This window comes from Schistocerca cancellata, chromosome 5 (genome assembly GCF_023864275.1).
Source record: "Schistocerca cancellata isolate TAMUIC-IGC-003103 chromosome 5, iqSchCanc2.1, whole genome shotgun sequence".
NCBI classification, from domain to species: Eukaryota; Metazoa; Arthropoda; class Insecta; order Orthoptera; family Acrididae; genus Schistocerca; species Schistocerca cancellata.
The window spans coordinates 195984637-195996831 of NC_064630.1; the positions used below are offsets into that span (position 1 = coordinate 195984637).

General features: G+C 36.4%; 1 protein-coding gene across 1 annotated transcript in view; it reads right to left on the reverse strand.

Annotated features, from left to right (window-relative positions):
- The window catches only part of LOC126188442 (centromere-associated protein E-like), a 618456-nt gene that overhangs the window by 58536 nt on the left and 547725 nt on the right, over nucleotides 1-12195 (reverse strand). Inside the window, exon 24 of the mRNA XM_049930047.1 lies at nucleotides 278-445. Within this exon, the coding sequence (XP_049786004.1) occupies nucleotides 278-445 (168 nt within the window). The remainder of the gene's footprint in view (nucleotides 1-277; nucleotides 446-12195) is intronic.

Here is a 12195-nt window from a genome sequence, read left to right on the forward strand (position 1 = left end):
TGTAAAAAATCAGAACTGCTCACATCACTCTACAGAGCATGTACTGTTCTTCAATGACAGGGTACATGGGAGTCCCTCAAGCAATATGTGTAAGTTATTGTTGTTATTCCACGGTCAAGTACCTGCACGTGAGCTAGTACATAACATGGGATGTTGAGAAGTGGTTCTACTTGAAACATGCAAGTCTTTTACTCTTACAACTAGGACTTACCTGTAACCCTCTCCCTACAGGCCACATGACTGAAATACAAAACACCAGAAGTAAAGTAATACTGACCTGGCTTACTAGGTTTTTACTCTTTTCTTGTAGTATGTCTTTCATTTTATACAGAGATTCAGTTTGCACAAGATAACATTTTAAAGTTTCATTTGCGAATCCATATGCTTTCTTTGAGTGCTGCACACTGTTCTTCTCTTTGTTCAGAGCTAGTTGCAGAGAACCTACCTGTTAAATAAATCTCAAATTAATTTAACTCTGATTTGTGTATGAGTGCACATGATGTCCTTTCATGCTAACAAAATAACAAAAGTAAAAGAACCTATACAAAAGACTCAATGTTGACAATTAATATAATGCATAGTGATGCCAAAGGAACACAAAATTTCAAATACTTAACAGAGATTCCCATCCCAAACACCAATGAGAGGGTAGTCAGAGAAAGAGCAACACACATAAAAACAACATTCAGACTGTGCAGAACCCAAAAGATACAACTGCCAGAAAAGCATTCTAAGAAGTAGAGGGAGAGAGAAGAAAAAAATCTAAGGAAGATCCTGAGGCCAAAAATAGTAACTGCAGGTGAGTTTACATTTCACCTGAGGTCAGTCAAGGAATTATACAAGGAATCTGAAAATATCTAAGCAATAATGAAGAAAAGTTGTGAAAAAGGTATTGACTTACCAGGAGAACAGAAAGACATAAGCCCATTGGTGAGAGAATTACATCAGGAAATAGAGAAGTGCAAAAGCACTAGATAACATATAGGAAACAGACAAAGGTTGAAAGCAAAAATACCATGAGTGGTGGATTCAACCAATGACAAAGCAAGTAGAAAATGAAAAATATTCTTGGAGAAGGAACAAACAAAGTGAGTCAGAAAAGAAGGAATACAAGGTCTGTTCAAAAAATTCTGGAACATTATTAATTTCATGGCAATGGTGTGTTGGAGTGAAATGCAGTTGGCTCCTCTGCACATGCCTGTGTTTAATGTGTAACTGCTGAAAGTTTCATTGTTCTATGTCTGTTAGTTATTGTTCAGTGCTGTATTGAGTAGAATGAAGGGTCACACAGATTGTGAATTTTGAGATGGCAGACTTAGAGGAGTAATGTGTCTGCATTAAATTTTGTGTGAAATTCAAGAAAACCTTTACAGAGATAACAAACAATGAAGGAAGCCTATGTTGCTGAGTGCTTAAGCCATAGTTGGTGACATAAATGGTCCATACAGTTTAAAAATGGGCAGACAGAAGTTAATGATGACCCTCATTCAGGACGCTCTTTGACCTCTACCAACAATGCTCATGTCAGGAATATCAACAAAACTGTGCATGCCAATTGAAGACTAACTGTCCAAGAGATTGCAGAAATGAGAATTAAATGTTCCTTAAGAGATTCATAATTAGTGATGAGACATGGGTCTACAGTTATGATGTTGAGAACAAGGTTCAATCACCACAGAGGGCCAGGGAAGTTTCTCCAAGACCTAAAAAAGCTCTTTAGGGTGGGTCAAATTTCAAAGCCATACTGATAGTTTTCTTTGACACTGAAGGATCATTTTATCACGAATTCATGGCACAGGGAAAAACTGTTAATCAATGGTACTACTGGGATGTGTTGCGACACCTGTGAGAAAATGTGAGACGGAAATGGCTCTAAGTGTCATGAGACAATTTATGACTCTTGCATCACAGTAGTGGACCTGCACACTAATCACTGTTGATGTATGACTATTGCACAAAAATATCAAATCTCTGTGCTGTCTCATCTGCTTCAACCTTCAAATAAATAAATAGAAATGGAAGCTATTCATGCAACTGGGTCCCAGATACGAAATTACATTTTTCAACTGTACAGAACTTGCCTTTTAACAGTTAGCCATAAGACATTAAATACATGTAAATTATAGATTTTTGAAGATTTTGTTAATTATTGTAAGCAGTTTTCAGCTTATGTAGTGAAAACTATAATTATAAGAATTACAGTACACAAAATAGCACATTTGCTTTTATACTATAGTGTTCGATGATGATATTACTTTATTAATTCATTGAAGAAAACTGTAAAATTATGAGACAGAATCACTTGCCAGCTCTTAGTTTCAGGAGGTGAAGTTTTTAGTACTACCCACAAACATTTAAAAGTACACGAAACTTCAATAGTTCTTCTCTCATCTGCTTCATCATGTGGAATACCATTCCTTGTTTATATTGTCCTCCACAAATATGAACTACTTGTTCCAAAAGTTAAAATAGTTTTTTTGAACCTTTAAACACATCTATCAGAAATATTAAAACTTTTGACTACTGAAGGTTTGAAATCGTCAGAAATTCTGTCATAATTTTATAGTTTCCTGTATGTTAATTTTCCTTTTGATACACAGATCCATTCATGCAATCTTAATTTTCTATAAATTCCAGCAAGAAATTAAACCTTCAAGTATGTGTAACACATTGTAACAGAACATATTAAAGGCTTTACTGTACCGAAGTATGCAATACCCACCAAATTCAACCAGTTTAACGAGTATTTATGATTATAGAAAAGTTATTGTGTATGTTAACAATGATTGCATAACATGTCTGCATAAACAGTCAACCCATTAAATTATACTGAGTAACTGACCCACACAAAAGTTTATATCACTTGATCACTGATACAGCAAATGTCATCATGTAAAAACACTAAGTTCATCTTAAATAATTAATATGAAGTACGAAAAATAGTGGCCAACTTAGGTATTTTGGATCTCCTTAAATAAAAATCACCCAGTGAAACCTATTTGTTCACTAGGAGCGTTTTCACTCAGTATTCACGAAATCAATCCTATTTTAGACGAAAACCAATGTAATTCTTAATAATTCATGTTATTTACTTATTTATGCAAATTAGAGAAGTCAATTGACAAACTTCTAAAAAACGGCCTTTTTGTAACAAAGAATTATTCTGTCAAGTCAACAAATCTGTCTGTCATTTTAATAACATGTTAAATTATGTCACTCGAAGCAAATTAATAACTTTTCTGCACAAATTATGATAACAGATGTACATGTGACTTGTAAACTATATCTCTTTTCAGTAGTTCTTTGACAATGTTATAAATACAAGCAGCAAGAATGGTCGGGGGGCAGTCGGAATGTCACTTTGGTAAAGTGTGTTTGTGTGTTATTGTTTGAGGTGGATAAACAATGCAAAGAACATGTAAAGGAAGTACTACTTTGTGTTGAGTCATGGTCTTTGGTGGACAGTGGAATTAAGATGGCCACCAGAGTAATAAATATTTGGAGTTTACATATTTGTTGGTTTCGCTCGTTCTTTATCATCAAAAGCACATAAAAAACACGGGACCTCATGTTTTTAACCCTAGACAACCAGATGTAGAGCCAGCATCAGCATCGAGAGACAGCAGCGATCCAGCAAGTAGCAGCGATTACTACAACACAATGCATTTTAATGGCGCCAACCTAACAGCAAGTGCTAACAAGCTCCATAAATGGGAGTGAGATAGTGCGATTATAGCAATTAGCAATATCTACGACTAGGAGACCATTACAAAAGTGGGGGCTCGTCCGGGATCTTTAAGTGCATCGATGATAATAGTGCAGCGATAAATTTCGTAAGTGCTTAGCATTCCAAAAAAGTTTATTTGTGCACTGTGGCAACAGTGAAAATATGTCAAAAATAAATAAATAAATAAAGTGTGTTTGTGCGACTACGAAAAACTATCGTTACACCGCTCGGAAGATTAACATCTGGATTATGTCAATGGAATTCATCAATCAAGACTTCAGCTTCGATAAAACCGAATAGAAGTGAAGAAAGCCAACAGGAACACCGACCACGACATCATAGCATAGCTACATGAAGCAATGTATTTTGTTGTTGTTGTCATTTAAAATAATTAATTGTTAACATGTCTCTACCTGAGAGTGATGAGATCATAGGAAATGTAAAAATTGAACCAGGGGATGGTGAACAATTAAACTTAACAGAGTGGCTAGCAGGGTTTGCAACTCAAATCAGCTCGCAACTTAAACAATCAAGTGAACAAGTACGTTTGGATTTTAAACAATCAAGTGAACAAGTAAGTTTGAAACTTAAAGAAAACACAGATAGACTGGATAAGTTAAGTTTGGATTTTGATCTATTAAATACTCATCTCAATGAGAAGTGTGAGGAAATTAAAACTACCCTCAGTAAGGACACTAGAGAACAGTTGATACACTTCAGAAAAGAATTTCAAGTTGAAGTTGAAAGTTTAAATGAAAACATACAAGCTAACACAGACAGCATTGCTGTCATCTACAACAGAGTAGATACTGAAGTTGAAAGATTAGATCAGAGAATAGACAAACATCAGAAAACCTTAAACAAGAATACAACCTGTATACCACTAATGTAGATGCAAAAGTAAAAAATATACACACTAAATATACACAATTGGAAGATGCATTGATGTCAAAACAAATGTTTTACAATCAAAATACAATGTATGGGCACATCCAAGTGAAATGCTTTCCTGGTGAAAATCTGCACCCTATTGACTTTATTCACCAATGTAAGGATATGTTTGTTGTAGGAATGTCAGATAACATAAAAATTAAGTTAGTAAAACGGTTTCTAGAAGGGGAGGCCCTATCCTGGGCAAATGAGAATAATGATTCTTGGAATACTTTTGAAGAGTTAGAAGCTAAGTTTATTTGCAAATTTTGCTCACAATCCATACAAGCCAGATTAAAGTCAGAATTTCTAAATGGACCAGTGCATAGAGGGAAAGTAGGGGGAATGCAAAAATTTTGCAGAGATCAATTGAAAAAGCTTGCTCACTTGAATAACTCTTTTGATATTATGACACAAATTGATGTTTTAAAAAGGTTACCAGAGAGACTGCAGTGGGAATTGGTCCATGGACCAGACGATTCAATGGAAGAGTTCCTGAAATTTGTAGAAAGATTAGATAGGGCCTTGGAAAGAGAAAATAACCAAAGTTTTGGCTCTGGCAACAACCAGTATGGGGGGTGGAACAGGAATGTAAATAGAGATTATTATGGGAGGAGAGACTTTGAAAATTCTGGAAATAATGCTCCAAATAGGGGAGATAGGAGATATGAAAATGATTTCAGAAACAATACACAGGAGGGAGGATGGAGGAGAGAGAGCAGGAATGATAGAAATAGGTATTGGGGAAGAGAACAAGATAGAAGAGGGTTTGTTGAAACTAGTGAACAAAACGACAACTACAAACGGACAGACCGAGGGAACCAGCCGGGAAATGGTGGACAGTCCCACTAGATGTCCGTAGTTTTGGGGCTAGACAATATTATGACAGGACAACACATAACCGAAACTGGAGAAGGAGAAGATACAATGTAAAGAGTAAGTACCCTGAAAATACGGATGTTGTTAGAATGAAAAAATTAGAATTTAATAAAAGGTTTTGGGATACTATGAGTAAAAGTGATACAGTTAATAAAAACAGTGTTCAAGCACAGGTAGTTAGTGAAAGTGCGGAAGTTGAAGGTATTGCAGCGTTCCATAGTTGGGCTGAAAAAGATACTGGTGTTAATAACAAGTCAGACACACCACAAATAGAATCTATTTTGGGGGGTTTATTTGATAAGAAGGGGGATGACGAAGTGTTTAATGGAGCCAAAGACTCAATTGCTGAGATTCAGATACATAGGGGAGAAACTGAAGATGGGGTTGTTGTGGAGGAGGAGGAAGAAGTAATAGAGGGACATTTAAATAATGATCCTAAATCAAGTGATGTTATTGATGAGAGTGTGGAGGAAGAAATAAAAGTATTTGTAAAGTTGAAAAGTGATTATGTGGTAAAGGTAAGTGATGTGACAAACATGGGTAATAATGAGGTTAATGTAAGTGAAATGCAGACTAGGGAATGTGTATCTGAGGACAAGCTATTGCCGATTGGGAACTATGAAACACTAATCTATGAGAATGGTAATAATAATAATATTAAAGAAAATATAAAGGGATGGAATGTAAATGTGTATTTTCAAGAAAAAGGGGAAAAGTTTTTAGAAGTTTTGTGGAACAACTATGGAAACTGTATAAACAAATATGCCTTTTGGAAAGAATTAGCAAAGGTAAGTGCAACCTTGTATCCTACATGGTGGACAAGAATCCGTAGTGGACTTTATAAAAAAGGGGGTGAAAACAGTAGTTCGTTAAGTGACAACACAGTGTTAAAAGCAACAGATGAAAACAAAGGTTTATGTTTAAATGTCAATGCTTTGCAAACAGAGCGGGATGTGTCTAAGTGTAGGAAAGAGACATTAGACTTAGGAACTAAAGAAATTGAAAATGATCTATTGTTTGAAAATACTGAAATAGACAAAGATGTTGAGCTAGGTTGTCCATGTGTTAAAGTAAACATTGACATTGGTCTATTTGAAATAAAAGAAAGCCCACATCCTAATGCGTATAGACTTATCTTTCCCAGAGCAAGAAGGTTATTTGGATTAAGAAACATCACTGAATTGAAACCGTATGAACATGATTAAGCACATTTCCCTGTTTGAATACAGTTACTTACCCATTTTCCATAAAGCATGTTATCAGCAAAGATTTTACTGGGTGTGTCAAATAGCAACTACCACTCATCCTACAGACCCAGTAAAAGTTCCAGTTCTCTGAGAGAATGTTTTTATATTTTTATTGTCACTATTGAATATTAAATTTTGAGACATCTTCTTTACTTGCAATGGGCAAGAAGTTGACAAACATTTATTACTTTCCTTTTGTATTGTTGAATATGGGACATACTTGAACCAAATAAAAGTCAATGTAAAAAAATTGTTGTGCAAGACCCATCATTTTGTGACTATTGTGTTCTTAGGCATAAGATTTGTGTACAATTTTCTACAGCTAATCAGATGTTCACCAAGTTTGATGTTTGTGTTATGTTGTGACCAATTTAAGTGTCCAATTTTGGTATTCATATGTTCTTGTACTATCTTGACTGTGTCTCAGTGGGAGACAATATTTAAAAAAACTCTTCTTTTTTTTGCAAATGCATATTATACTCATACATGTGACTTCTCTAGTGTTTGTGTTTATATATCATGTTCATACTTATAATTACGTTCTTTGTTTTCATTTCTTTTATGTGGCTCAAAAAGAGCAGACAGTTGCAATATTTTCCTATGGACATATGACCTGTCCATCTATGGAATATATTTATGTTCCTTCTATTATCTTGATTAATCTGTGACTCAATGAGAACTGACTTTGAAATAATTTACATATATTTTTTTATATATCTTAAAATCGCATGTGATATATTTGTGTCTGTTTTTGATCATTTTCCATGTGGCTCACTGGGAGCAAAGATTAACATTTTTTTTTACTTTCATATATTACTAAATATTTTTATTATGCAGTCATACTGAATGACATAACACAAAGTGCATTTGAAACAACACAACTAAAATATTTGCAGGAAAAAGTCATTTTGAAACGTTGTAACAGTCCTTGTATACATACACATTATGCATAGTAAAACAAAAACAAAAAATTAAAGTAGTACTTTTCCAAATTTTAACAATTTGACACATTTGTCCTAGTCAGCTAATATCATTAACATTCTGTAAATGATATTACCCGAGGGGAGTATTGTAACGGAACATATTAATGGCTTTACTGTACCGAAGTATGCGATACCCTCCAAATTCAACCAGTTTAACGAGTATTTATGATTATAGAAAAGTTATTGTGTATGTTAACAATGATTGCATAACATGTCTCCGTAAACAGTCAACCCATTAAATTATACTGAATAACTGACCCACACAAAAGTATATATCACTTGATCACTGATACAGCAAATGTCATCATGTAAAAACACTAAGTTCATCTTAAATAATTAATATGAAGTACGAAAAATAGTGGCCAACTTAGATATTTTGGATCTCCTTACATAAAAGTCACCCAGTGAAACCTATTTGTTCACTAGGAGCGTTTTCACTCAGTATTCACGAAATCAATCCTATTTTAGACGAAAACCAATGTAATTCTTAATAATTCATGTTATTTACTTATTTATGCAAATTAGAGAAGTCAATTGACAAACTTCTAAAAAACGGCCTTTTTGTAACAAAGAATTATTCTGTCAAGTCAACAAATCTGTCTGTCATTTTAATAACATGTTAAATTATGTCACTCGATGCAAATTAATAACTTTTCTGCACAAATTATGATAACAGATGTACATGTGACTTGTAAACTATATCTCTTTTCAGTAGTTCTTTGACAATGTTATAAATACAAGCAGCAAGAACGGTCGGGGGGCAGTCGGAATGTCACTTTGGTAAAGTGTGTTTGTGTGTTATTGTTTGAGGTGGATAAACAATGCAAAGAACATGTAACGGAAGTACTACTTTGTGTAAAGTCATGGTCTTTGGTGGACAGTGGAATTAAGATGGCCACCAGAGTAATAAATATTTGGAGTTTACATATTTGTTGGTTTTGCTCGTTCTTTATCATCAAAAGCACATAAAAAACACGGGACCTCATGTTTTTAACCCTAGACAACCAGATGTAGAGCCAGCATCAGCATCGAGGGACAGCAGCGATCCAGCAAGTAGCAGCAATTACTACAACACAATGCATTTTAATGGCGCCAACCTAACAGCAAGTGCTAACAAGCTCCGTAAATGGGAATAAAATAGTGCGATTATAGCAATTAGCAATATCTACGACTAGGCGACCATTACAACATTGAGGTACACATTAACGAAGGGCAAGTAAATTATAGAAGTGTAAAATGTATATTGCGATAATGATAACATCCACTTTACTGCTTAAATGATATTGGTCCTTAGATTGGCTAAATTTAAAAATAAACTGAAAATACAGTTGCTACTTTGGACAAACTTGCTGCCTTCTTAGCTATATTAAATAGCTTCTGTTTATTCCCTTTGGTAGCTTAATATTTACTAAACTATATTATCAATATAATGAAACTGATAGATAACTACTTACCATAAAGATGACATGCTGAGTTGCAGAGAGGCACAACAAAATGATTGATAGACATTTAGCTTTTGGCGAAAACCTTCTTCTGAAAGAAAACATACATTCATACAACCAAGCACACCTCACATTCAGATGACTGCTCTCACTAGCAGCTCAGACTAGAATCACCTGTCACACTGAACAAAAGTAATGTGCTGGAGTGGGGCAGGGATGGGAGAGGGATAACAGGGTATTTGGGAGAGGGAGGGGAGGGGGGGAGAGAAAAGTGATTTCTGACAGAGAGAACAGGGAGTAAAAGGCAGTAGGGCAAGGCTCCCAGTCCTAGTGTTGGGAGACTGTGGGGGAGGGTGTGGGTGAGGGGAAAATGGTTATCAGAAAATGACAATGGCAGATGAGGGAGAAAAAGGCCAGTGGGTGCATTAGCAGAGAGCAACACATAATGAATGTGATGGGATGTGAAACTGGGAGGAGGTACAGGGCAGAGGTGGCAAAAATTGTTGTGTGGAGAGTGTGGGAACAGTAGGCTACCAAATGTTGAGGTCAGGAGAACTTAGGAAATGAAAATGTATTGTAAAGATTACTCCCATCTACACAGATCAGAAAAACTGATAATGTTGGTGGTTAGACATGTCTTTTGATACCTGCCATCCCTTTCACCCCAAAAAATCCCTCTCATGCAGCATGGCCACCTGGAGACATTATATCTGCAGTGGCAAGAACTGCTTTGCCCGTATACTCAAGGTTTCACTAATGACTCCACAGACACAGTCATACAATTCAACCTTGGACTGGAACAGCTGAATCACATCCTTTGTCAGGACACTGATTATCTGTCATCATGTCCTGAAATGAAAGAAATCCTACCCAAGATACATGCCATCCCTCCTAAAGTGATGTTCCATTACCCACCCAATCTCCACAACATCCTAGTCCATCCCTACACCACACTCAGTCCCAGCCCCATGCTACAGGCATCATTTCCCTGTAGAAGACCCAGGGACAAGACCTAACCAGTACACCTACCCAGCACTTTCTGTTCCAGTCCTGTCACTGGCTTATCCTACCCCATCAAAGGCTGAACCATATGTGAAAACAGCCATATCATATACCAGCTCTGGCACAATCATTGCATTTTGGTGTGACAATCAGTCAGTTGTCCACCTGGACCTCCCCGTGGCACAATATGCAGCTGAACATAACATGGTTGATTTCAATGGCTGCTGCACTACATAAGTCATATCCCCTTCACAACCAATTTTTCTGAATTGTGTAGATGGGAGTTACAACACATTCTCTGCTCTTGAAATTACCCCAGCCTCAACCTACAGTAACCTACTGTTCCCATACCCTCAACTCAACAATTTCTGCCACCTCTGTCCTATACCTCCTTCCAATTCACATCCCATCACACTCATCGTGCATCACCCACAGCTAATGCACTCACCAGGCTTTTTCCCCTTTTCTCCCCCTCTCCTTTCCTACTACCCCCCCCCCCCCCCCCACCCTTCTCCTCTCACCCACTGCCACCCAACACAGCACCTGGCAGCCTTGTCCTGCCAATATCTGATCACTGCATGCTCTGTCAGACAGCACTCTTTTTTTGGCAGGAAGCTAAATGTGTATCAGTATTTTTGTTGTGCCTGTCTCCAGCTCAATGTGTCATGATTTCAGTGAGTAGCAATCCATCCTTTTCATCACATTGTTGATATTCCTTCCTTGACTTTCCATTATTTGACTGTAATGATATTAATGAAAAAGCAAAAAAGTGGTTACCTACATTTGTAAAAACTGAGACATGTTTACAGTGTATTAGTGTTTTTCACGCATCTTTACAATGAGCACTGCAACTTGCTTTGTAATTAGTTAAAGAGACAGATGAAGCATGGATTGAATAGAGACTTGTACTTACTCCACACATGGGGCTCACTGGAGGTGAGACATGTTAATAATTTGTGGTGGTTATTAAACCTACAAAGATATAAATGTATATTAATAGAGTCTAATGCTTGATGACTCAGTTGGTTTAACAGAGTTTGAATGTTTATTCAAGAAATGGTATAGTGGTTTCCTGTTGAAGTGAAAATGTATCATGATTGAACTGAAAGTATTCTATGAGTACCCAATTATTTCAAAAGTAGAGCCTTTTAAATTCCTATAACCAGCAATAGTATTCAGAGAAGAAGCTTTTGGGAGATTGATGTAGCTGATTATCCAGGAAGAGTATCGGCTAGACCAGTCACATAAGTCAACTGATGAGAGGGAGGTGTGAATTGTGAATGCAATACAGTTTCACACTGCTTCTGGTTCATCAAAACATTAGAATGTGGCAACCTGAGTGACAGGACTTGAAGAAAACAGGAATTTTAAGATGGAAATGGGAAGAAGATATTTTGAGTTGCCATAGCAATCAGGCATAACAAGATAAGAGAACTGTTTTGAGTAACTGGATAAGTCCAAGAAACCAAATGGAATAAAGTTCCAAATGCAACACAGTAAAAGACTTAAGAAAGTAATAATGTCAAAGGAATGGAGAATAGACCTCAACATTTTAGACTAAGAAGAGTTATGCTGAGAATACTCCAACTAAGAAGATATGGTGTGGACAGTACACAGCTCTCACACACATCGCAACTGATGCTGATGCAGTAACCAGCCTTACATCCACTGACGCTGGTGCCAGTGCTGCTCACCAGAGCTGACTCCACATCTGCTTGCTGATGCCAAATCCAATGTTCAATGCCGTCGGTGCCAGTGCTGTTCACCGGTGCTGAACACACATCCGCTCACCAATGCAGCTAGAACTCTACGTCGGGTGAGCTTAAAACTATATTGTTTGAGTATAAAGTTGAATGAACTGTTGAAATAGACTGTAAAATTGTAGTCATTATAAGTAGAGTAGAATTTTTTTAATTCTCACAAGGACAAAAATGTGTAAAGTTATCGATAAAAAACAGCAACTAGGAGAAACTTCAGAACCAGCC